Source organism: Talpa occidentalis, unplaced genomic scaffold, assembly GCF_014898055.3.
Source record: "Talpa occidentalis isolate TD23 unplaced genomic scaffold, MPIMG_talOcc4v2.1 talOcc4.16, whole genome shotgun sequence".
Classification (NCBI taxonomy): Eukaryota; Metazoa; Chordata; class Mammalia; order Eulipotyphla; family Talpidae; genus Talpa; species Talpa occidentalis.
The window spans coordinates 23,096,762-23,124,575 of NW_023601653.1; the positions used below are offsets into that span (position 1 = coordinate 23,096,762).

The 27,814-nt window shown below is 34.4% G+C and overlaps 1 protein-coding gene across 3 annotated transcripts in view; it reads left to right on the forward strand.

Moving 5' to 3' along the window:
* The window catches only part of MGAT4C (MGAT4 family member C), a 607,576-nt gene that overhangs the window by 129,882 nt on the left and 449,880 nt on the right, over positions 1-27,814 (forward strand). For all 3 annotated transcript variants that reach the window (XM_054696163.1, XM_054696162.1, XM_054696164.1), the window contains 2 exons: positions 10,158-10,203; positions 11,908-11,940. Coding sequence is in view for 1 of the 3 variants with exons in the window: in XM_054696164.1 (XP_054552139.1) it covers positions 11,937-11,940 (4 nt within the window). In the remaining 2 variants the exon portion in view is untranslated. The remainder of the gene's footprint in view (positions 1-10,157; positions 10,204-11,907; positions 11,941-27,814) is intronic.

The following is a 27,814-nucleotide window of genomic DNA, read 5'->3' on the forward strand; positions in this document are numbered from 1 at the left end:
AACCCTAGAAAACTGATTGTAAAACTGAAGCTACCATCAGATAAGGGGGAAAGTGGAGATCAAAGGTGGAAGGGGTCATAATGAATTATGGTGGAAGATTTTCAGTACGTTGGTGGTAGATGTGGTGTGGTAACATACATCTGAAGAGGTGGGATTCTATATTACTGAATCATATGCGGTATGGTAAATCAATGTTACTTCAATGAAAATTATAAAAGAAAAAATATGTACTTGAGTTGGAGCTTTACTTTTCAACCATGGATAAAATTATACTGTAGTAATCCTATCAAATTCTGAATAGAGCGCAATTTAGAAATGTTTATTTTGTATTTTTGTACCATTTATATGTCTGTTTTACAAAAGATTTTTGACTCAATCATAACATCAAATTTATTTTTTTTACATAGGGAGCATAACTGAATTAAAATCTTTTCTTTAATTCATCTTAAGGAGAGTAAAGGACAAATATCAATATATTGAAGTGATTTTACTGATGATAATATAACTGCATTGTTAAATATTTACCAGCCACCAAGTCTCTCCACTGTTAATTTTACTTAAAAACCTTCATTCTCTTTCCCTCTGCTTTGAAAGTGGATACACATTTAATAGCATTTTGAAGTAAAAGAGATTTCACGATTCTTTGTTAGACTTTTAAAGACAAGAATGCTAAGAATCATTAACTTTGTGGGAGACTGGAAATTTAATTCCAAAAGTCTTAATAGCTTGTATTATTCTTTGGTTTTACAATTGAAATACATAAAATTAGGTATCATATTGTTAATGTTAGTTCTACTAGTTATCAAACCTGAAATTTTATTGGTATAAAACCTGACTTCTAAAAGCAGTAACATAATTGAGAAATATGTAACACACTTCTTGTAGGAGTTTGATTAATGTGAATTGTGTTTCATCTTAAAAGTGATTATAAAATGGAATAAGTGGCATTATTCATTAATGTATTCATTCGACAAATATTTATGGAGCATCTGTTATGTGTGCGTAGGCTCCATGATCCATTAGTGAACAAAACAGGCAAAAACCACTGACTTCATAAAGACATTTATTCTAATGGGGAAACAAATAAATAAGAAATGTAGTAAAATATACTTTATGTTAAATAAATAGTGTTCAGTGCTAATAGAAAAAAAGGCAGGATGGGGGGCTATTAACAGTGTAAGAAAATATATTATTTCTAATTAGGTTAGGCTGGCATGTCTCACTGAAAATGTAAGTTTTTAGAAATAAAGACCTGAAGAAAATGAGATTTGTGTGGGAAGAGCTTTCCAGGCAAAGGGGATAGGAAGGGCAAAGACCTTAAGGTGGGTGTGTGGCTGGCAGATTTGAAAATTAGGGAGGAGGAAAATGGATAACTACAGAGAAGTACTGTAGTAAATGAGGTCCCATAAGGGAGAGAGAGTCAGATTATAATTAGTTTTACAGATCAATAATTCTCAAATTGAGATTTTAATATTCACTTTGAGAGGGAAAAATAATGATTAACTGAAGGCTTTTCACTAAAGGAGAGTTTCCGAATGAACCTAAGTTTTCCTGTATCACTCTGACTTCTCAATTAATAGACTAAATTAATAGACTAAAAGGTGGGAGTTGGAGAATGAAGGGAGCAGGAAAATAGGTAGAAGGTCTTTCCCAAAATAGGTAGAAGATTTTTCTAAAATCTAGGCAAAGTGAATGCAAGTATTGCTGTGATGTATTTTGAATAAATACAGATAGGCATTGCTGATCATAGGTGTGCATTGTAAAAAAGAATAAAGGGATTTTCTGTGTTTGGCTAGGGGGTTGCCTATAGTCATTAAGTTTGCTAGTGAAGACATAGAAGGAAAAGACTTAAGGAAGGGTATTAGAGGTTAAGTTTTGACAGATTATATTTGAAATGCCTAGATTCTGACATTGGACAAAAAAATAAAAAGTCTGAGGTTTAGAAAGAGATACAATTTGAAGCTTTAACTTTTAAAAGACCTGGAATTTAATTCTTTGAATCCGGATAAAATCACTACAGGAATCACTATAGAGATGTGGTTCAAAGACTGAATCTTGGTTACTTAGATGTTAGGTGATTTAAAAACAACAACAAAAAAAATGTAGACTGAATTAACAACAAAGGAAAGCTAGAAGGAAAGCTAGTTCCTGTGAGTTGTTTGGAAAAAGGTCAAGTGAAAAATGTTCCCATTGCCTCTGATAGGCCAATAAAGATGAGGATAGTTAATCATTAGACATTAATAATGTGGAGATCAATTTTCACAACAAAATCACTTGAGTACACGGTATTGTGACAGTCATTTGTTCATGGTAGGCTTAAGAAGAACTGGAAGAAAACATTGAAAGTATCAAGCATACAAAAAAAAAAAAAAAGAAAGTATCAAGCATACACAGCTATTTCAAGGAGTCTTACTTTGTCACAAGAAGGAAATAAGGTAAAAATTAGAAGGGGAAGAAGAGTGGTCAAGATAAAGATAAATTTGGATGCTTGACAGTGAATTTAATATAATCTATACTACACTTTGACTCTCAATGTATATTATATAATTGCAGGGTTATTTTGTGAAAAAAAAAATTATATATATATATATAAATTATATAATGTTTTAATGCAATGTTACATCATTAAAATAAATATATTTTAAGGAATTTTAAAAAAGTTTGATATAGCTATGCATATATCTTTTTGTGTTTTTGCATTCTTTGAGTAGATGTCGAGCAGTGGAATTGCTGGATCCCTTGGTAGATTTGGAATATTTTTGAATATCTTAAGAAATCTCCATACAGCTCCGCTGGAATACATGAGATTATAGTTACTTAATAATTTTCTACTATATCTAAAAACTGACCTCATTGCGATTTAGAAAGTGCTACTCCAATATAATTCCAATGGTTTCCCATCTACTTCTCTGCCATCATTGCACGTCTAGCTCTTAACTTCTTCATTTTCAAGTCTGGTTTCTACCACGTGACCCCTATGTTCATTCAAATTTTAGCACCTGTAATTTTAAATAAAGCAAAATAACCCCTGCCTTAATCTCTTATTTTAGCTATCACTTTTATCTATCTTGTTTTTCCTATTTCCCTTCATAATGAACTTTTCAAGAGAGATTTTTTAGTATTTTACATATACTACAAATTTCTCAGTTTCTCATTTGATTTTCTTACCAGCTTTCTCTTTTGATTTTCCACCCTTTGTACTCTAGGTTCTTACAGGGTTATCAATGAGTAACTTGTTGCTAAATTCAACAGATTTCCATCCTATTTTAGGTATCAGCATGTTATACAATTTACCATTACATTTTCCCTGAAAGACCTATATCCTTTTGATCTTTGTAAGATATTTCAAAAGATCAAGAGGCTGTGTTGTAGGTACATATTTTCAGGCTGTTCAGTCCAAATAATAAAAATATATGACTATCTTCTTTTTTCTCAAAATCAGAGTTAGTTTCTGAGATCCCATTTTGCTTGATAGCAAAAAGAAAAATAGATCACTAAATCAATTTTAAGTAAAACCATTTTCAAATTATTCTGTCATAGATCTACCCTTTCCCTTACTTCATCCTTCTTTAGATTAGTTTAATTTCTGGATAATTTTATAGTACAATAATATCAGATGGTGAGGCATCTGGACTTCAGCCTTCCTTTGTCCTATCCTGACATCTATTGCATTGCACAATTGTGTCTCACATCCCCACCACATTGGCATCTGTTGAGGTTTCTGTATTCCCACCTGGTTTCTTGACATACATCCTGCACTGCTCTGTGTTATAATTCCCTCTCATCATGACCACAGACCCTTTCAGCATCTGCCTGCTTTTCTCTCTCAGCGAAGCGTCTTGTTATCAGAAGCAAAAGGTAATCCCATTGCTTTTTCTTGTTATTCAGGCATCTCAGGGGGCTTGGGTAGGCTGCCTTATGTCTTTCCTTTTTAGAAACAAAGAAATATATCAATCCTTTTGCTCTCATTTCTTATGTTACAAAGAAATCCCAAAGTAATGGTCCTTCACATAATTCCAGAAAATATTAAGGCAAATGAATCTTTTATTTTTGGACCCCTAAAATGTTTAGTAGCTTCTATCAATATACCTTTTACATTTTATTGATTTAATGCCAGAAAAGACAATGTATAAAACTTTTTAGGTCCCACTAGAGTTTAAATAATTATCTCTAACACATTGTTCAACTTTCTTCTGTATAACAAAGGGAACAGTTACTCTTTTTTTTTTCCTGAGGAGTGTTTTAGTTTTTCTCTTCTCCTTACTCCTTGTCTAAGTAATGTAGCTTTCATTAAAACAAAAAAACCCAAAGGTTTAGCATCTCTTCTTTCAGATATCTATTTTTTCATCATTTTAATTGTCTGGACTGGGAAATAATGGAAATAAAGTTAAAGGTGAAGGTATTTGATGAAGATTAAGTAAGAGACTTCCATTTCTGCAGTATGGCAGAAGAGTTAATCTGCCTCATCTCTTTTGGGGAAAACGGATAGATGATAAATGAATAGCTTAATGTATTTAAACGCATTGAAGAACTGAAAAGAAAGTAAGGGATATTTTGAAGTGAAACTAAATGAAAGGAGAAAATGGAAAGTGACAAGCAGATTGCTGATACTAACATATACCTTGAGAACAATCACAAATTCTACTGAAACTGACATTTTGTTTTTATAGATTTGCAGAGTCTAGACAGCTTGGAAAGAAATCCAATGGTTTTGTAAATCAGTAAGGCTAAAATATATAATTCCATAATAAAACTGTACCCACCAAATTGGGTAGTCCTCATTGTAAATGTAAAATAGATATATATATTTGCTGAGGGTTTTATAATAACACATTCCTCGAATTTTAGTGCTGAATGGAGAAAAACAATCCTTCTAAGTAAGAAACAACTCTTGGATTGTAGCCTGAATTTATCCTACTTATGTGATATGAAAAATGTCAATGCCATACTAGAGTACAAAGTGTTCCTAGGTTGGATAGGCCCAGCTAACTGGTAGAAACAATTGCAGTTTTTTTTTTTTTTTTTCTAGAAGGAACTGTCTTCAGTCCAAGCCACAAGTAATCCTCATGTAAAATTTTAAATATTTTTTCATAGTATAAAGTAACTAAACTGAAGAAACAAGGTACCACAAGTTAGTCTTAAATAAAAGAAAATGTCAAAATTGGATACATAAAATAAAAATACTTTGTAGGTTACATGAATAAATGAAAATAGTATGTGATTTTTAAACTAAGATTTGACAAAAGACTCAAGAGAATGGTTTAATATTGAAACTATTGTTTCAGTTCAGGGTCCCTTGAAACAGACACTGAATGTACATTTGCATGCAACAAGTTTATTTGGGTGTTTTTTTTTTGGGGGGGGGTGAGTACCTGTAGAGCAATTTTAAAAATACAAAACAACCTTATTAGGCAGAAGGCAAGGGAGACGCAGTTGCAGTAGAAGGTTTAGATGATCTTATCAGAAACTCAGGACCAAATTTCTCTTAAAATTGCTATAAAATCTGACATTTTAGTATCAGTGTTTCAAAATAGCAACTGTCCCACAGGCTGTAGATAATTATTAGGGGGAAATAAGATCACAAACATGAAAATTATTTATGAATTCTAAAAATTCTATACAAATGGGTAATTATGACCATCTATCCAGAAGAAACCTAGACACTGGAGGCAAATCATCTCAGTTCACTTCTGACTCTGGCACTCATATTAACTAGTGCACCAAAAGCAAATTACTGTGCCTCAGTTTTCTCATACATAGAGTGAAATTACTAAAAACTATTTTATAGGACTGCTATGAAGGATTAAATAAGATGAACATGCTATGTGTACCTATAACATAAGTTATTAAATATCTGATAAAAATACTTTTAAAAAGGTGATTTATAATGATAATCCCTAATCTTACATCTGCCTCACTTTCCCTACATTTATTCTGAGTTGTTCTCTGTCCCTAACACATTTTTCTGACCATGACATATACATTGTCTAATTCCCACTCTCAAAGCAAAATATTTTACTGAAGTTTGCTTCTGCAACAGTAGGAGTTCCCTGACTCTCTAACTCCATATATATATACACAGATTATACATACACAGTTAATATGCTATATATTTATAGCATAACAAAATTTTCCATCTTCCCTTTTTATGGCAGTATATAGCATATTCTCATGGTGACACATTATTCCTTAGACTAATCATTTTAGAATATATTTCGACTGATTATCTTTATCTTACTACTATATAACAAGCCAAAAAAGCATAGACTATATCTTTGAGATTTTGTATTGACAGAAGCATCTCTGTTTGCTAACAGGCTGTAGGGGCAGGGATGGCCACTGAGCAGGTTTTCTATGATCCCATGAAGACTGGGATAAAGGAGGAGAGAGAGTCCTGGAGCCCTCAGTGGTTTTTGCAGGCTTTTTATTGGGATTTACCAGGTACATGGTAGGCAGGGGTGCTGGGAGGCTGGCAGGCCTCCCAGCCCCCAGCAAATCCTCACTATCTGGGCTCTCTGGCGTTCTCTGGTGGCCTTGTTCTCGTGCTTCTGCTGCTTCTGCTGCTTCTCTGCTTCTGCTTCGTCTCTGCTTCTGCTGGCATCCCCATGGCGCTGCCTCTAAAAGCCCAGTCTCAGCCCAGGTGAATCCCATTTACATATGCCCACACCCTACTCCAGGTGCCCGCCATCAGGCATGCATTCAGGACCACAAGGATCCATCATCTATCCTGATGGTGGGAGGGCAGAAAAGCCTGATACTTTTTACCTTACCCTACAATCCACCCACTCAGGGTTTTCTGCCATACTATCTACATATGTATAATTTTGTTTCTTAGCAAACAGACAATGCAGCCATGGCCCACAAAAGCAAATACATCCCAATATAACAACAAAATATAACAGAACACAAATAAGTCCAGGCAGGGCACCAACCTAGTGGCAAAAGACAATTATTGGCACCAGAAGATGATCCACCACTTCTGCTGCCGAAGGCACAGCTCATATGAAGGAGGGGAACCACTCACGGCATCGGCCGTAATACACCAGGAGCCGTCAGGCTTCCTGGCCTTCTCTGGCTGTAGTCTCGGCTACAAGCCACACCACATCCAGCCTCAGGATGCACTCACTCTGGAATTGGCAATTCTATACTGTTGGGGTAATCTCCAACCCTCAGGGTTTCTGTCTGCAGTTGCTCCAACACTTGGCCTTCATAGCCACCAATGCGACACGCAGACCCCTGCACTCAGGCCAACCCACTGCATAAGCACATGGGTCGGGGATCCAAACTCCACATGTGGCCTCTCTCGGGTCCCCTCTTCAGCTTAGGCTCCACCCCAAGCCACATTCCCCACCCTTCTCCCAAGGGCGGGTTCCTGAGCTCCTTACCCTCACTCGACAACGAGCAGGGCATCACCCACAGGTGATTTTACCAGACTCGCTGGCCTTCCCCAGCTTACTTAGTGCTTAACAGCCACTCAGGGCTTCCCAAACTTAGCATCAGTACCAGCTTTTACCTTCTCAGTTGGCTTTTCTCCTCTGCCTAGCTACTGGGCATACACAGGCTGCTTTTGGCCATCAAGGCCCAATGGCCACCCCCAGATTCCCATCTCCTGGGGTTTACAAACGATTCTCCCCCAGGGCCCCAAAACATATCAACCTGCAAGGTCCTCCGCCTTCTGACGGGATTGTCAGTCCAATTCCATTAGTCCAAGTCCATTAGGCCTCTCCCTGCATTAGCACTGGCAAGCTCCGAATCAGGACCCTTTCTTTCCCCAATGATTCTGCTGCCTGAGGGGTCTTTGGCTGGACCTCTCGGGCTCTCTCCTTCACACGAGGTCTAGTCCTGTAGCTCCCGGACCTTGTCCATCTCCTGTGCCGCCATGACGCCTCCAGCGTTGTCACAGGCAAACACAGTCTGTTACTCCTCAGTCCCTCCAGGTCTTTGGAGGGCTCCATACCTGTCTGCATGCATCATCTTGCCGACTTAAACCAATTGTAGGGGCAAGAAGACCACAGAGCAGGTTTTCTGATCCTGCAGACCAGGTAAAGGAGGAGTCCTGGAGCTCTCAGTGGCTTTTGCAGGCTTTTTATAGGTATTTACCAGGTACACAGTAGGCATGGGTGCCGGGGGGCTGGCACCATCTGGTCCTCACTCTATCTGGGCTCTCTGGCGTTCTCTGGTGGCCTGGTTCTCATGGTGCTTCTGCTTCTTTTCTGCTTAGTCTCTGCTTCTGCTGGCATCCCCGCAACGCTGCCCCTAAAAGCCCAGTCTCAGCCCAGGTGAGTCCCATGTACCTATGCCCACACCCTATTCCAGATGCCCATCATCAGGCATGCATTCGGGACCACAGGGTTTTGTCATCTATCCTAATGGCAGGAAGGCAGAAAAGCCTGATACTTTTTACCTTATCCTACATAGGCAAAATACGAAGAAGATTTCATGCTTGTGCTAAAAGGCAAAAAGTGAAATAGCATTGACAGTTGTTTCTCAACAGCCAGTCTAGAAGTAACTTATAGCCCAAACAGTGAGATTGGCTCCTTGTAGGGTAAGGAAAAATATCAGGCTTTTCTGATATTTTTATATCAGAAAATATATTTTTCCGCCATTAGGATAGATGACGGAACCCTGCAATCCTGAATGCATGCCTGATGGTGGGCACCTGGAGTAGGGTGTGGGCATAGGTAGATGGGATTCGACTGGGCTTTCAAGGGCGACATCACGGGGAAGCCAGGAGAACCCGAAAGAGAAGCCGAAGAGAAGCCTAGAGAGAAGCAAGAGAGCAGAAGCTGAGAGAAGGCTGGAGAGCCCAGATAGAGTGAAGACTTGCTGGGGGCTGGGAGGCCTGCCAGCCTCCCGGACCCCCAGCGCTCCTGCCTGCCGTGTACCTGGTAATCTCAATAAAAACCTGCAAAACCACTGAGGACTCTGACTTCTCCTTTACCCGGTCTGCTGGATCAGAAAATCTGCACCGTGTCCTTTCCTGAACTTACACCCCTCCAAATTCTTGCCTGGGACTTATTTTCTATAGACTGTATAATTATAGCATTCATGTTTTACTATATGTTAATCTTATAGTTCATGTATTAATTGATATAATTTGGCAGATTACTTTTCAGTTTTTGAATGCTCAAAAAATTTTCCTTATAAATTAAAAGCAGTTGCTTTGATTTACACCGTTTCGGCTTTCGTGGGAACAATGCACTTTGGGATAGTAGGGAAAACTTGTATATGATTTCCTTTGTGTGTGTGTGGGGATGTATTATGGGAACAAGTTGATGCAATTGTTTTATTAAATTCTCTTTACATTAGCACTTTTAAAGGAGCAAAACTACTGCTAATTTGTATGATTGAAAATTTCAATCTACCTACTAGCAATTGAAATTAATCTCATATGGAATTTGATCCACAAGTTTATTTCTTTATAGCAGTTAAAGTGTACTTTGTTTTATTCATTGCATTTGATCATATTAGTCCTATTCTTCTTTAAAGAAAATCTGGGGCAACTTGGCTTCTATGATAAGCTGTCAAGATGAAAAATCCGCACTGTAATGTCAATTTGCAATGCTTGTGGTTCAAAGGATATTTATGGCACATGTGATTTATTTTTCAATCACCCAAGATTTAACAACAACAACAACATCAAAAAAAAGATACCAATGATTAATCTCAAAAAAATTGAGAGGTAATTTATTTTCTTAAATTTTGGTTGAGCAGCAAAAGCTTGCCATTTCTAAAGTTACCAGAAGGAAAAATAATAGCCCAATAGTTTTTGAAGTTTATATAGAATGAATATTTTAAATACAAAAGGGAAAAAGGCAACACCTAAGACTGATATACTCAATTACCCTTTTGGGGAATGATTTCAAGAATTTTAGATAGATGGAAATGAAGATGTTCTTAAGAGATTAAACTTCTATTCTTCAAATGTATGTCATCTTGTTGAGTCCTAACACAGAGAAATTTTTTAATACAGCATTTGGTTACCTCCATAATAAACTTGACAAAAATAAATTAGTTGAAATGAGAAGTTAACAATGTTGGAAGGCCTCCTCTGTTGCAAATGTTCTCTCAATTTTAGCAAATGACTTCTTGCAATTCTTAGCGTCAACATAGGAAAATATACTTAAAAAATTAATCTCCTAATGTTCACTTTTCAGCTGTATTCTATTCAGAATCAAACCTGTTAGACCTGCCTTCTGCTGAGTAAGTCCTTGGCTTTTTTACTTACACAATTTTATTTTCTTAATGATGATATCTATCATTGCAAATTGCACCTGACATAAATTCTCCTTAAGGTCTTTTCCCTTGTTTTCTTGCAAAACCAATTTAATTTTGTCTTAACTATAAAAACTAACTTAATAATTGACAGTTCTTGTTAAGTATAGAATTATTCTATTATCAAAAGGCATATACAAATCATTTTATTCATTTATTGCAAGTGTATAGTCATTAAGAAATGGGATATGTTTGAATTTATATTGAAAGATACCAAAGATACTGTGTTAAGACAAAAGTTGAGTTAGAAAGTAGTGCTTTTTAATTCTGTTTATAGACAGAATAATAAATATATTTCTATTGGATCATAATGGTAGAACATATTGGTAATTATATAGGAAATAATCTGACATAATATGTAACAAAACTCAGTATTAGTCATTTTTTGATTGGGATTCTAGTGAATATTCATTCCTTATATTCTTATATGTTGTATTTGAAACAGAGGTTTTGATGTAGTTATTTCTTTTGTAATAAAACATGGGGGAAAAGACTGGAAGCATGTAAATCCACATATTAACAATTATTAAATCCAGGAGATACAATTCTAACCAATCTTATATTTCTTAATTCTTGACTATGTTTAAAATATGTACTGATGAATAAGAATTGTCGATTTAAGGAATGAAAGGTAGAATTATTTGAGTAGGCTAAAATTAAAAAACTTACTCATTTTTGAAACTTTTAAAAACATCTTATTTCTTGCAGACCTTTTTGGGAAATATTATTTTATAAATATTTTCTATATTTATATTCTTATAAATATAGTTAAATTTTATTTTGGTGAAATTTACTTATTAAGAAACTATATTAATTTTTTGAGTCTTGTTAAATTAGGAAGCATGTGTAATACACCCTGAGTTATGACTGAACCTTCTCAAAAGGCTTGTCCAGTTGATTACAAGAGAATTGACCATTACATGAGGTTTTATTTTTTCTTGTTTCACTTTATTTTGTGTTTCTTTCTGCTCTTTTTATTCTTCATGATTACATTATTATCTTACATGAGGTTATACATAATCACAATTGTAAAGCAATCGATTTGTTTTTGTACATGACAGTAAAAATACATTAGGATGATTAGTTTTATTTAGAAGAAATATCAAAACAATATAAAATGAAAAATAATATTCAGTAAGCTCATGTCTTAGACATTATTTTCCCTTATGTTTTCACAATGTGTTATACCACTCTTTTCATTAACCACATGAATTTTAGTTTTCAATAATTTGCTTAAAAATTCTTATTTCATTAAGTGTTGTATTTTATTCCTATTAGTCTCTCAGTTGTTCTATTACAAACTTTCTTTGACTTCTGGCTTTTTTTTTTTGTCTGTTCAATCATTTCCAGCAATATTTAGGGTTTCTGATAGCAAATGGTAATGTCTGAGGACATTTTCTGGCTCTAAGCCAATCATAGCATAGTTAAGTAATGTTTATATATACACCAAGCCTGCTAGCTACTTGCCAGTGCATATCAGAAAATAAATGTCCACTACTGTACTACCAAGGCTAAAAGAACGAAGCTATCCAGCTGCTAGCAACCTAATTTTTACATAGCTGTTTATAATTCTCATCATCACCTTATAGCAATATGATTTATTAATCCTTCTGGCATTTTTCTCCTTGACAGCGTCTCAGCTGCTGTTACATCCTTCTTGGATGGGTAAGTACTCTAAACTATTTTGCAATTATAAGTCAAGTTTTTTATGTTGAGATTTTATTTGTTTGAGGCATTTAGAGTTTACTAAAGTGGAAGAACTTGCTTTTGACAATATCAAAGATTTAAAAAAATAGGCTTAAATGGTCGGTGATGTGAAAAACTAAGAAAAGTAAATTTGGAGATATGATTGCAATCAAGCCTTTCAATATTTATTATTCAAAGTAGTTTAAAATTTCACACATATCACTGTATTTACAGACAGACAGCATTTTACTTCAAATGAAAAATAGAATTTAAGACATTTGCCATCATAAATCCTCAAATATTTTGATTTGGGAGCTTTTTTCTTTTATTTAGAAACTTAAACCTTGTTAATGATATTCTTTTGAATTTTCAAAATAATTTCACATTTTCCATAATTACTAAAACCTCTAATTCAAAGTGACATTTGTTTATATGTATTTATTACATGTTATTTAATTACTGTCAAGTTAGATTTAATATTAATTATACATTATGCATATCAAACACAAAGAAAAAAACAGAATAAAACTATTGGAGGATTATATGTGAATACTAATAAATTTAATATAGTTATACAAAATAATTTATATGTTAGCAAATACCCAGACTAATGGTTTGCTACAGGTAATATTTAAGCAAAATTGAATTGCTAGAATTTATAGGAGCAACCAATAGAAAAGATTTGTATTCTGCTGTTCCATTTGTCTAGAGAAAGAAATTACGTATTTTTACTTAATGAGGACAGACAATTTTCTTCATGGTAGTAAAATCAGAAGGAATTCTTGCATTTCAAATATATTATATTATTATAATAATATATATTATATTATATTAAATTTATTCAAATGAAGTATTTACATTTTTGGCTTTCCATTTGATCTGTTGCCTCAATATTGACATTCTATCTCTATAGTTTTATATATTTATTACTAAAAACTTTGCTATAGGAAACAAAGGTATTAGAAATCCTTGTTACTTCCTCATGATCTAATTTAAAATTTCAGTTTTAAATTTAAGAGGAAAATGTAATTATATCAGGACATGATATTGCTCTAATTTCTGATAGGTGATGTTTCTGTCAAGATTGCTTAAATATTTGAGTTCAACATGAATTCTGTTGTTGATTAAAGAAGGATTTATTATACTGAGACACATCACTCTTCTTTGAAGCTTTTGGAGAGTGACTATATGTTTCCTCAACTATTCAGATATTCTCTGTCATAGTTATTTATAGAAGTAATACAAAGTGTTAGTTACTAAACATGTAGGAAAAATTAAACGTAATGCAACTTAGAATCAGTTTTAACTTAGGAGCTTTTTTGAGATATTGAAATTCTTCACTATCTTATTAGAAAGTCATAAAATTTGTCTGAAGTATTTTACATAAAGGGGCGGTGATTGGATGGGGGGGTATGGAGGATAAGGTAAGTATTAGTTTTAGTTTTTTGTCTATCCATTTTATTTTGAAGTCTTTTGTCTGACTTGGTCTGATTCAAAATTGTTGTCAATTAGACTCAATTTAAGTTCTTTGAGATTCAAAAAACTTGTAAGTTGCCAATGAAAATAAATCAAGTAATGATTAGTTTTCTGAAAAATGGGGGTAAAAGGAAAACCTGTCATAATCTAGGCATGCAGATTTGGACGGAGGGAAGACAAGGTGAGGAACCACAGGAAAAAGGTGGTCATCTTTAAGCTGAGAAATTTGTTTGAGAATGAGAAAGATAAGCAAGGGACTGGTCCTTCCGTGCAGTCTTCAGAGGGAACATAGTCACACTGACAACTTGATTTCAGACATTTGGCTTCCAGAATTATGGACAATATATTTCTCTTGTTCTTATGCAAACAGTTTGTGTTACTTTGCTATAGCAGTCCTAGAAAACCAACATAAAACCTTCCTAAAATATCCACAGGATTTAAGGAAATCTATATAGGAAACTAGTCACTGAAAGTTTTTAATTGTGAGTTTCTAAACTGCAGTAATAAACTTGGCATCCTTAGTTGTTTAATATTCTCAAAATTCAAAGAATTATCAGTCAACTTTCGTATTCAATTATATGAATTCAATAAAAATATACTGATAGGACTGAGTCTATAAAATAGTTGTAGACTTTGCACATGAATTCAGCATGTATATTTCTATATTATTTGCAAGGAGCAAAAATAATGAAGATGAGGAACCCAGGGTTTAGCCTATTTAGGAATATGAGGAGCATTTTTTTCATATGAATACCATATCTCTTCAAATAGAATAATCCTGTTCATTCTGTGTATATTAATGAGTGGAGACCTAGCTTCCATCCCTTGGTAACCCCTAATTCCGGAATGAGGGATGGAATAATAAGACACATGAAACAGGTCTATTAAATGGGAGTCTTTTATCCCTTGCTCAGACAGTTTGGTTTAGGGATGTGTAAATAAACCAAAGTATGTCATTGGTTTTGTGCCTTACTGCTATTCTCAGAGAACAAAGTAAAACAAAGCTGAGATATGAACAGAAACAGAATCCCTCTGTCAAGATCTGAGATCTAGAATCTGCTCAGTAATATCAGCCAAAGTCTTTACTTTTCAAAAAATGTATATTATTATTTTGAAATTTATTCATGTTAATCTCACTAACATAATGTTGACTTGGTGGGATTAGATACTTTGGGACTGACAGGTAATTCTCTGAGGTGCCCTTCATGATAGTACATTCACTGACCCCAATTGTTGTGTGACCAAGATATAACATTTCCACAACATTTGTAAAATAAGGGAAAAATAAGCTTTTAGAAACATTTTTTATAATGTGAGTGTCTGTACATGTGTTCATTATTCAGTAGGTATGTTAATTATTAAGAAAGGACCCTATAGCAGAATTATATATATTCAATCTTTTGTATCATCTAAAGAAATGGACTCAACTTCAGATCTTTAACTGACCTTAGGACATCAGATCTGTTTTGGTATCTTTCAGTGTCATTGTAGAAGCTGCCTGCATAGAGTTTTATATGGCCTACAGCAATACTAGGTTGCCCTCTCTTTTCTGTTTACACCTGTCTTGTTTCCTGTATGCATAACTAACAACTCCCTTCCTCCCTGCTGTCATCTTCATTTCTCTGGTTCTTGAGATCGCTGATGGGAGAAGATAACCATTACTAAGTGGTAACTCCAAAGTGCTAAAGTGCTCACCCACCCGTAAGATTCTTCTGTTTACCGTTCTAGTTATTTATGTTGATATTTGCTTAATCTGGAGGAGGTATGCTCATGACATATACGGTGATTTAGAAAGACCATGATATAAATATTATCCACAGTTCTTTCTTTCTTTAAATTACATGAGATCAGTGCTCTCTGGGTAAATAACTCTGCCCACACTAAATGTCATAACATGTTTATATCTACCCTTTTCAAATAAACAAAAGGTGTTGCTATCAAAAGATGTTATACAGACTTATTCCCCTCTGGCAGGCTCCTTGCTTATTTGTTATTGGCTGATTTCTTCTTCATTTTTTATATCAATATGGTTATCAAATGGGCCTTGTCACTTCAAGATAAAACACAATCCAAGTTTGTTAAGATTTAAATAACCCACCCCATATAAATAATCAAATGCTGAGCCTCACTTAAAGTTAAATACTTCCCCTTTCTCCTAAGGGACCTTGTAACATAATATCAGAGAAGTGGTTCTTCATTATTTCCTAGCGAGTATTCCCATTTCCACACCTGTTATTCAAGTTCTCTCCAGTCTTCATGATCAAATAGGACAGGATGAAGAGGGAACCAGGACATTTGAAGAATGAGTTCATGCCTTCTAGATGAAATACATCGCTCTTGTTAATCTTTTTTATTTTCTTTGGGAACATTTCTGTAACTGTGTTATCACTAGACCCCTTCCTCATTTATGGACAAGTCTATCTTTTTTATGTATCTTCTAATTGACCCTCACACATATATATATATATATATATATATATATATATATATATATACACACACACACACATATACCAGCAGACATGGCTAATCCCTTGAAATGTCATCTTTTTGGACAAAATGCCATTTTAAATGATTGCAGACCAGAGTTTCCATTACTTGATCTATAACTAGTGCATCAGATTCTTGTACTTTGACCTACCCTGAGGGCAAGTGGTATTATTTTGCACCTACAACATTTTGCTGTTTCACCTTTAACTTTCTCAAGCATGAATCAAGAATGGTTCCTCTTCAGTAACATATATCAGAATCACTGTTTGGTCTGTTAAAATTCTTACCAGACATTATTTTTACCTTCTACTTTTTTAAGTGTGGCTCAAGGAGGGGTTTGGAGGAGATAGTATGTGTGACTTACTGGTAATTTCTCTCCAAAGACTTCTTTAAATATTATGTTTTTATTTTCTGTCTCTCAACCATGTATGTCTTTAATGTGAATAAAGGGATTTAATTTTCAACTTGAATTTCAAGAAATGGATCATCAATTTTTATATTGGTGACTAGGTCAAGATATTTTTGAACATGCTTTTATGTTAACTTATATTCTATAATTATCTTTCATATTGTAAAATTTCTCTTAACTAACCTGTGTGTACCTTAAGGTCAGGAACTAATAAGTACTTTAGATTCCTTTTTATTTTATTTTTTTGCTGCTCCTGACACTGATAACTCATTAATAGTTTGGGGATGGATAATTTAGTTAGACCTTAAAAAGAGACAAAAGAGACTTGGGAACTAGAGTATGATGGAAAAAAAGCTGATATGTAGGCAGAAGATATAAATTTTGATATGAATAGCATATAATTGGGGTACTACTTCAAAGGAATGGTAACAGAACATTTGTGAAATTTTAAACATTTTGCAAATTCTATGACAATGCTCACATTAGGTTGAGTCTATCTCTGTTCCCCTTAAACCTAGGTGACCTTTTTGACTGTTTCAATGAAAAGATTGCAGAAGAAAAGGTACTATATTATTCTGTCTGAGATTAGATTACAAAAGGTCATGCAGCTTTTTTTTTTTTTTTTGAGGACATGTTTTGAGAGGCTTTTGAAACCAAGAAACTAGTTATCTTGAGGACACCATCAAGAGAATTGGGAAGGGAAAAACTTAAATTTTAAGTCAAATTTAGATAAAAGATAATGCAGCTGGGATTTTACTTCATTCATACAAACACATAAAACCTTTCTCAGTCCCAGACATTCTTGACTGCAAACTAATTTCCAATTAACATATGGATTCCATTCAAAGATCATATTCAAGTTGGGATTTTGTTAAATATCAAGAAATATCTAAGGACATGTTTTATAGACACTTTCAAAGGGACAAAAAGCTTCCTAAGCATTCTAGAGTGTGCCTCACAGATACTATTTATTAAACAATAGGATAGTAAAGAATTTTAAGGATTTTCTCCACAGTGCCCATAAAGGAGCCCAAGATAGAAAAGTGCTTTCCCAAAAAAGACTTGTCATTTTGTATTTTCTTTAATTGAAAGAATTATAAATCTATCCATGAAAAGCCTATAGTTTTAAATAGCTTGTTTCAAATAGGAATGAAAGGACAGAGACAGTATAAAATTAAAAGAGGATTTGGATTCCACAATTTCTATCGGCAGAAAGCAGGCTAAGCAACAGCCAGCTGCAAACATCAATCATTTCTCATATAAAAGGAAGGTTGACTCAAACAGCAAAATTGAGACCCAGCAGGCAGACCCGAGAGCTGTGGAAAAGAATACCTGTGAAATAAGACTAAATTATTATCAAGAACCTGGCAACATGTGCCCAGCTGGATCTCAGAAATGCAATGAATGGGTAACTCTGCTTGGCTCCCATTTGATGTATTTTGAATGGAAAAATATGGAATAGTCATACCTAGCCACCATTATACATTGGCTAGATGGTGGGAAGATAACTTGTCTCTTCAGTTCTCAGGTCTTCAAACTGATGAGAACAGAACTGAAAGTGTAGTGAAAGAACCACACTCAATCTCATATGTACATGGACTTGATTTAAACATGATGCTGAAACTTGGACTTGTGCCTGATGCTGCAATATAGGAAACATTTGTGGGTCTTAGGAAGAAGTATTTTGGATATGGAAAGAATGCGGATGATTTGTTGCAAGAAGGTAGACTGGTCTCACATTTCTTTAACATACATCAACTCAGAGGTGGGGCCCATGTTAATTTTCTTTAAACTTGGACTGAACATTTCTACAGCTTCATATACTAGAATGTAGTAGCAGGGTTACTGTACAACTTCAGATAAAAAATTATGCGGCTTTTGCCAATATATCTTGCTCTAAATGTTAGTCAGCCACCGTCAGACCATATACTCTGAGGCTACCATGTGGGGATACCATGTTGAAAAACTCCATAAAGAATATAAATGGCCAAGCAGCCTCAAATAGTCAATATCAGTTTGAGTCTTTTCAGCCCACTTGCCAGCACTGCAAGTGATAAAGATGTCACGATAACCACATCCTGTCTCCACACACCTTACAACTTCTACTGCACGAGAGACCCAAGTCAGGAGAGAATTGACTAGCTGATTGACTCAAGTGCTGGATTCATGAACAAATAAATGATGTCATGGTTTTAGGCCACTATTTTGGACTATTACAAAGTAATGGATATCCAGACAAGAATGAAATATTGAGGACATGTTCTTCCTTTAGAAAAAAAAGGAAAAACTGAAAACATGTTTATTTTTCCATTGTGGTTCAGATCAAGATTTCTCAAAGCAGTACTTGACATTTGGGACCAGATAATATTTGCTTTGGGAATGGTACTTCCTGGTGTATTGCTGAATGCATAGAAAGCAACATTCCTGTCCTTTCTCACTAGATGCCAATGGTTCATGATCCTCCAATTGTGACTACCCAAAATGTATCCAGACATTTGCAAATATCCTCTAGGGAAAAAAAATCACTCCAGATTGAGAATCACTGGTTTACATAAATTTAAGGAAAGAATCTGAGATAGAAAAGAATATATTACTTCACAGCCTAAATAGCTAAGAATTTATGTCAAATTTCCTAATAATAAACCATGAAACAAGCAAATTCTCACATTAGATGTTTCTTTGCATAATCATCAAAATGTCCATGCTACCCATACTTTTGTAAATACAGAGAATTAGATTTCCATTAAGTTATGGGGTTATTGAGGTTCACCTTGACTAATTGCTTAATTTGTTTCTGGCACTTTTATTTCTCTTATTTCATGCTTCAGCTGATTTTTCATGTTATTTTCTATTGTCGCAATAAAAACACTTTTGTAAATTAATGGCTTTCCAAGAGATGAGTTTTGTCCCTCAGATAACCCCATAATTTAGCAGTTTGGGTTTTTAAAAATACTTATCAAAAAACAGCCACTAATTGAGACTAATGGGATATGCTGTGCATTTCTGACAGCATAATCTACCTCTTCAAATTTTGATGATAATAATTGCATGGCAACTTACAATTCAGAAAGGAAACACTATCAGAATTGTTAGTCATGAAAAAGGAGCAAAAGAATGAGGGGATTTGGAATGAGGGGACATTCATTTTTACTAAGAATCATTGTTTTCTCCTGCAGTAGGGATACTTTTAACTATTGACGTTATTTTCCTGATTTCATTTTTGTAGAATCTTATACAACATATTCTTATACAACATATTTAAGAATGAACTACATATAATTTACAGTTATTTGTCAGCTTTGTTTCAAATGTTTCTATCTAAACTAGAGTTATAGTGAAGATTATAATTATTAGTTTTCTTTGATTTTTAAAAATTGTGAAATATCTAGAATAGATGAGTTGGCCAAAAAGTGTGAATGAGTTGGTTTTGTTTCCATCCTGGGTCCCATAATAGTGTCATTATTTCCTAGTAATTTTGTTTCAAATGCAGGTTTTCCCAAGACATGAAAAACTATGAAAGGATTACTGCAAATCCATCTTCACTATTGGACAGTTCAAATCTATCATCAAAACAATTGAAATAGTTCAGAGGGTAGGATATACTTTCAGGAGGTGAGAAGCATCAACTGCATGTTTAATGGGCAAGAGATTCCCCCCATGCTCCCAATACTAGCATAATGTTTCTTCTCCAAGTTGAGGTAAGCTAGAGTATCATTATATTTTGGGATTTTAGCTTTTAAAAATATGAGACATTATCTTTTTTCTTAGTAATTGGCATGCCACTATTACAAGGCATATATCTGTCATCAGTTGACAGCTACCACTTATCAGAGGGATGGGACATCCATTGCACAGAACATTTAAAAGATTCAATCCATTTTTCTCCTTTTTACAAACTTTATATAGTGCAATGATATAGAAATTGATTTGTAAACTATTCATAACTTTGAGATAGGTTTGTGTCTTTCATTTTTCAGGAAGTCAGGGATTGTAAAGCTGGACAGATCTGGCATATCAGTACATGTTTGCCCTTCTCCAACTGGTTTTCATGTTAATATTATTTTCTTTTTTGTAAGGACAAGATGCTAAATGAGATGAAATAATTTAAATGTCACATTTGCTTTCAAAGATTAATGTATATCAACAAGGGGAATAAAAAGGGTAATATTAGCTAGAGCCAGCTGATGAAGCAAAGGCAGTAACTTACTATCTAAAAGTAAAATTGGATTGCATATTGTTAAATAAGTCAAAGGGAGAAAGATCAATACCAGATGATTTCACTCATGTGTGGAATATAAAAATCAAATGATTTGAAGAGCAAAACCAAAAAAAAAAAAAAAGAGAAACAAATCAAAACCTTGTACTATGTGTACAGAACTAAGACCACCAGAAAGGTGGGGGTAAGCAGGGGAGCAGGCCCAGTGGACTATGGTAGACTATCAGTGGGCTTTGGTGGTAGACTTGTGATATCCTGTATTTGTAGAGGTGTGAACCTGTAGCCCTAAAACATATCCAGTGCTGTAACTCAACATCACTTAAATAAACATTATTTTGAAAAAAAGAAAAAAAAAATGGTTTCTAGTATAATTTTCATGTTTATCTAATTTAATTTGACACATATTGTTCTTTCTAATGTCTGTAGGTACCTCTCACAAATTAATGATAGCTTATAAATGTTATTTGCAATTAGGAGGAGGCAGTTAATTTTATATCTTTTCAAAAAACAATAAACTTTATATAATGGCATTAAACAAAATATAGTATACTAACACTTTACGTTATCTGTCAAAAATAATAAATCTAGATTATAAATGCACTGATTAATTTCAGGTGGATAAATTGAAATGAAGAAATAAGAACATATTATCTAGGTTTATTCACTTTTTCTCTACCAGAGACACGATAAAACTACTTGATTTGAAAAAATATTTTTAAAAAAGACCAGTATTGGGCCTCCCCTGGTGGGGCAGCGGTTGAGCACTGGGTTGCGAAGTTGCCTGCAGCCTCTGCAGCACAGGTTCAATCCCTGGCCACCAGAGGAGGGTCCCACATGGCGTGCAGACCTCTCCTCCCACCCGCTGCTCCCCTCAGCAGTGTACTTCGGTCCTTCTGCCTGTTCTGCTCCCCACTCTGGCTCTGGTGAATTCTCTCACCCTCCCACGCTTCTGACTTCACCCAGTGCTTGTATAAATAAATAAATAAATCTTAAAAAAAAAAAAAGACCAGCATTTTTCCTATTGAAATTTACATATCATTACCAATAAGCTTTAAGCATTCACACATCAAAACAATAACCTAAAGCTGGTGTTGGTATAAGAAATCAAATAAATCTAGATAAAATATATAATAGTTCTCAGGTAAAGGATTAGACTTATTTGGATACGTTTACAATGACTACTGATCAGAAAGATAAGAGACACAGACATAATACCTATGAGCTTGAAATGTGGCTGGTAAAAATGAAGCTGGATCTGCAGTTTTACCATTCTATAATAGTCACTTTTTAATATCTCTGTATGCATATACCGCAAAATATTAAGGTCAGGTCCTTAAAGAGGGTTTTTGTGTAGGTGAACATCTCTCAATTTAAATTTTATTATCAATACTATTATACTTTTATAATTGAGTAATCATTTAGAAATTGTTACATATATTTACACAATTTTTGACTACAATAAAGTGCAATAAAATTTCATGTAACATGATGGATTTCTTATACTGCACACTGTTCAAACATCATATTCTATGAAACAATCTTAATATTGATTATATTTTGTTAATTTTTGTTTGCAATAATCTTATTCTCATAAAATCTGTATAAAATCCTAGTAGATTCACAATTGATGATTCCTCTTTCTCTTTCATTCTTTTCTTCCTTCCTTGCTTTCTCACTTCCTCCCTTTTCTTTCATCATCCCTCTTTTATTTTCTTACTCCCTCCCACTCTCCCCTCCTTTCTATATTTTTACTGAGGATTTGACATGAGTCAGATATAGGAAAAGATATTGCAGACAGAACACTCAGAACATTGCAGCACTTGTTTTCAAGGTACATCCTCCCTCAAAGAAGCAAGAAAGTCCTGAAAAACAAGAATAAAATACTAATCTGTTTCTTGGAGGAAATATCAGAGGAGCAAGCCATTGAATATGTATTTTGTCTGTCTGCATTCCCTGACCTTTCTATACCTGGAATAGATAGTGTTACTCCATTCATTGGAAGTATATCAGCTTTCTTTTTTCTTTTTTTTAATTAATATTTTATTTTATATAATTCTTACATCATTTTTCATTTTTGCACAATGTATGCATTATCAGTTTGGTTATAAACAGCTTTATTTTTTCTAATAGAACTTTGGTACTATTATTCCCTGAATAAAATTTCTCTCGTGCTCATTATGACTCATGTGATACAGTACAATCCACTTACTATGTGTAAGTTATCTCCCATAGTCTGCTTCTACCATTATGTACAATTACTTTATTCACCAAAAAAAAAATTATGTTAATTAACACAGAATGGTTAAAGCTGATAAATGTTGAAAGTTAGGCCTCTTGCACCACACAGTCAGCCAACTTGTGAATGCCAAAGAAAAATTCTTGAAGAAAATAAAAAGTGCTCCTCCAGTGAACATACAAATGATAAGAAATCAAAACAGCCTTATTGTTGATATGGAGAATTTTAGTGATCTATTAATAGATGGAAAACCAAGTCATCCACAATATTTCTTAAGCAAAACTTAATCCACATTGTGTTCCCACTCCTTTCAATTCTGTGAAGGTTGAAAAAGGTGAGGATGTGAAAGAAATGTTTGAAGCTAACAGGTGATTGGTTTGTGACATTCAAGGAATGAAGTCCTCTCTATAGCATAGACTTGCAAGGGGAAGCAGCACCCTGCTCCTGATGCAGAGGGTGCATCAAGTTGTCCAGAAGGTCTAACTTAGGCAACTGATAAATGAGACCAAACTTAAAAAACAACAGATTTTCAATGTAGACAAAGCAACATTATGCATATTGGAAGATCCCATCTGGAATTTTTATAGCTAGAGAGAAGTCAATGTCTGCCTTCAAAATTTCAAAGGACAAGCAGACTCGCTTGTTAGGGACTAATGCAACTGGTGATTTTTGGTTGATGCCAGTGTTCATTTACCATCCTAAAACAATCTTCAAATCCTTAGATATGCCAGATCTTCTCTATGTCCTATAAGTTGAAGAACAAACTCTGGATGACAACACCTATGTTTATAACATGGTATACTGAATATTTTAAGTCCACTGTTGCAACCTTTTCAAATTAATGATTTCTTTCAAAATATTGATGATGCTCATTGATGCTGTAGCTGGTGACCCAAGAGTGCTGATGGAGATATTCTAGAAGATTCAGTCATTTTCCCACCTGCTAATACAATATCCATTCTGTGGTTATCAAGGACTAATTTTGACTTTTTAGTCTTATTACTTAAGAAATTCCACAAAACTTTATCATTGCCAAAGTTAGTCATTCTGCTGATGGATCTGGGCAAATAATTTATTGTTAAAGTCTTCTGGAAAGAATTCACTTTTCTAGATGTCATTTGGAACATTTCTGATTAATGAGAGGATGTCAACTATCAACATTAACAGGAGTTTAGAAGAGGTTGATTTCAATACTCCTGCATGACTTTGAGGGGCTCAAGACTTCAGTGCAAGAAGTAATTGTGTGGTAAAATTAGTAAGAAAACTAGAATTATATATGGAGTTTGAAGATGTGACTGAATTGAATTTATCACAATATTGTGATAAAACTCTAAAAGGTGAGGAATTCCTTCTTATGGATGAACAAAGTGGATTCTTGAGATGGAATTTACTCCTGGTGAAGATTCTGTGAACTCTGTTAAAATGACTACAAAGGTTTAGACTATTATAAATTTTTTTGTTAAAAACAGCAGCAGGTTCTGATTCCAATTTTGAAAAGGAGTTCTACTGTTCATAAAAATGTGATAGCATAAAATACATAAAATGCCATCAAACAGCATCACAGGCTGCAGAGAAATCTTTTATGAAAGGAACAATCAATGTCACAAATTCCATTGCTATCTTATTTTCAGAAATTTCCACAGCCACTTCACCCTCAACACTCACCACCCTGAATATTCAGCAGCTATAAACCTTGAAGCAAGACTCTCCACTGGTGAAAATGTTACAACTTTCTGAAGAGTCAGGTAATAGTCAGCATTACTTAGCAATAATATTTTAATTAAAGCAGACACATTTTCTTTTAGACATAATTCTAATGAACACTTAACAGACTGAAGTCTAGTGTAAACAGAACTTTTCTATGCACTAGGAAAACAACAAAAAAAAATGTGTAACTCAATTTATTGAAATATTTTCTTTATTTTGGTGGTATGGAACCAAAGCTGCAATATCTCCAAAAATACACATACTAGAATGTTTTGTGTCAAATTTCTTTGTTCCCATAGCATATCAGGGACATCTTTCAAATTTGTACCTAAGAATCTAGTTTTACTCCTTTAACACATACAATGTTAGCTGTACATGCACAGCATTGATGTACTTAGGAGATTTGTATTTTTATTTATAGGCAGATACACCTTGGTGATAGTCTTCTTCTATAGTCTTCTTCTATAAGTTTATAATTATATCTTTTCATCCATCCATCCATCTACCTACCTATCATCTATATCTTCATTGGAAATGTATGTGTACCTTTAAAGTGGAGGTGCAAGTCCTTTTAATATCGCAAATATCAAAATGATTGTTAGATGTTACCCCTTATAAATCTTTAGCATAAAAATATATTTATTATGGGGCCTCTCCAGTGGCACAGCAGTTGAGTGCTGGGTTGCAAAGCTGCCCGCAGCCTCTGCAGCACCAGTTCGATCCCTGGCCGCTGGGCGAGTGTCCCACATGGCGCGCAGACCTCTCCTGCCGCCCACTGCTCCTCTCAGCAGTGTACTTCATCAGTCTGCCTGCTCTGCTCACCTCTCTGGCTCTGGTGAATTCTCTCACCCTCCTGTGCTTCTGACTGTACCCAGTGCTTGTATAAATAAATAAATCAATCTTTAAATATATATATATATATTTATTATGATATGATAACACCAAATGTTTAGTTAAAATATTAACAATAAGATGATATATCCTTAGAGGGTAGGATCAACCTAATACTTGGTTGAAATGTTTGACAGCTGTTTGAATGTGTCATTTGGGAGGGGATAAAGGAAACAATTCATCAAAGTCAACAATACTAACATAGGAAGTTGACAGTCTCACAGCTACCTTCATATTAAATCTAGTGTAAATAACCCATCATTTAAATCATCTTTTATATATGAGAAGATGGTAGACAATAGTAACACTCATCTTCAACAAAAACAGGACTATTAACTATAAAAGCATGAATGTCATTTGGGCCTGTGTCTGTTTTGTGTGTGGCCTGTGTGTATGTTGTAGCCTTATGTATATGAGTGGAACAGTTTCACAGTAATTAAATGGCATTTTGATCTTCAGAGATTTTCAGAATAGTTGGCAATTGTAGATGGACTAAACTTTTTACTGATAAACCTTTCAACAAAATCTCTTTCCACAAAACAATTTTATCAATGCTCATTTTTACTCCCATGGTAAGAGGGTCCCTTTTTAAGTTTTCTGACTTAGTGGCTGTAGATCAATAGGTGTTGCGTTGTGGAAAATACAGACTACAGTTGCCTGCTACCTTGTATATGTGTGCAGTGGAACTTTTCCTTCTTGATACTTAGATATAATAACCTGGAAACTCCACCCTATTTGCTTCAAAAGTAATTTTATAATGTGACTAAAAGGTAAAATTTGAAAAAAAAATCATTGCTCTATGCCCAGATTTAATGCTTAGTTCTCAAAGAAAAATCCAATTTTCAAAAATAATTGTTTTGTCATGAGTCACAGTGACATAAGATCACACAAAAACAGTGTCAAGTGAGCTATTAACTCATGAAATGTGGCACAAACTTAGGTGTGTCCTACATTCCCCAAATTACTTGTTTATCCTCTTATGATAAAATATAAACTTTAACATTGAATTCAATCCAGTTAAGTGAGACTTATAAACACTTTGAAAACTTACTGAAATTTTTATGTTCAGGTATTGATTCAGGTAATTCTTCCTGAATTAAAAACTGATAAACATCTCAATTTTGGCAAACATTGATTTTTATCATAGACCAAACTTTTCATTTTTTCTTATATTAGGGCGTTATATAATATGATGTTGTATGAAGACTAGATTTTGTATTTCTCCATTTCAAGAATATTTAAACTTTGAACAATGTTGGATATGTTTTCACTATATTTTTAATTTATTTTGTATGTATATTAATAATTTTATTAACTTAATATTGGTTTATAACACTGTGTCTGACTCAGGATTGTAGGTGTACACCTCTTTAGAGATGTTACCAAACCAATAGACAAAGATCCTGTAATCCTCCACTACAGTTCATTGGACCCCCTTCTCATTTTGCTCCTACCCTCCTTCCCCTCTGCTGTAATAGCCTCAATTCTACAGTAAGGTTTCTACAGTTTGTTTTACTTTGCTTTGTTTCTTTGTATCCCATGTTTTATTTAAGATTTATTTATTTATACATACAAGAACTGAGGTACAGGTCAGAGGTACAGGGGGTGGCAGGATTCACCAGAGACAGAGTGGGGAGCAGAACAGGCAGATTTACTGAGATACACTACTGAGTGGAGCAGCAGGCAAGACAGGAGAGGTCTGCTGTGCCATGTAGGTCACCTCCCTGGCCAGGGATTGAACTCATCTTCTTGATCCATTCATCTTTTGGGGGGCATTTAGATTGTTTCTTTATCTTGGCTACTGTAAATAATGCTGCAAATAATGATAACTTTACTTCTTCTTTCCTAATTTGGATTCCTTTGATATCTTTCTCTTGCCTAATTGCTCTGGGTAGGATTTCTAATACTATGTTGACTAGCAATGGTGAGTGTTGACATCCTTGTCTATATTGGGTCTTAGTGGAAAGACTTTCAATTTGTCACCATTAGGAATGATGCTAGCTGTAGATTTGTCTTATATGGCTTTTACTATGCTAACATATGAGGTTTAATCTTAGATTATGCCCCAACTTCCCCTTATGTTTTTTTTTTCCCCAGATCTATTTGCACATCCCACTGATAGGTCGTAAAATACTAATATTTTGTCTCTCATATTTCATTATGTTTAGCATTCTTATTATTTCCTTTTACCCTCTGAAACCCATCTTAAGTTAGTCCCATCCTTCTTAGTTCCAATAGATTTTCAATTCTCTCAGAAAATCTCCCCTCTCACTTTCCTTTAAGACTTGTTAAATTTTTTTAACATTTATTTATTTATTTATACAAGCACTGGGTACAGTAGGAAGCACGGGAGGGTGAGAGAATTCACCAGAGCCAGAGCGGGGAGCAGAACAGGCAGACTGATGAAATACGCTGCTGAGGGGAGCAG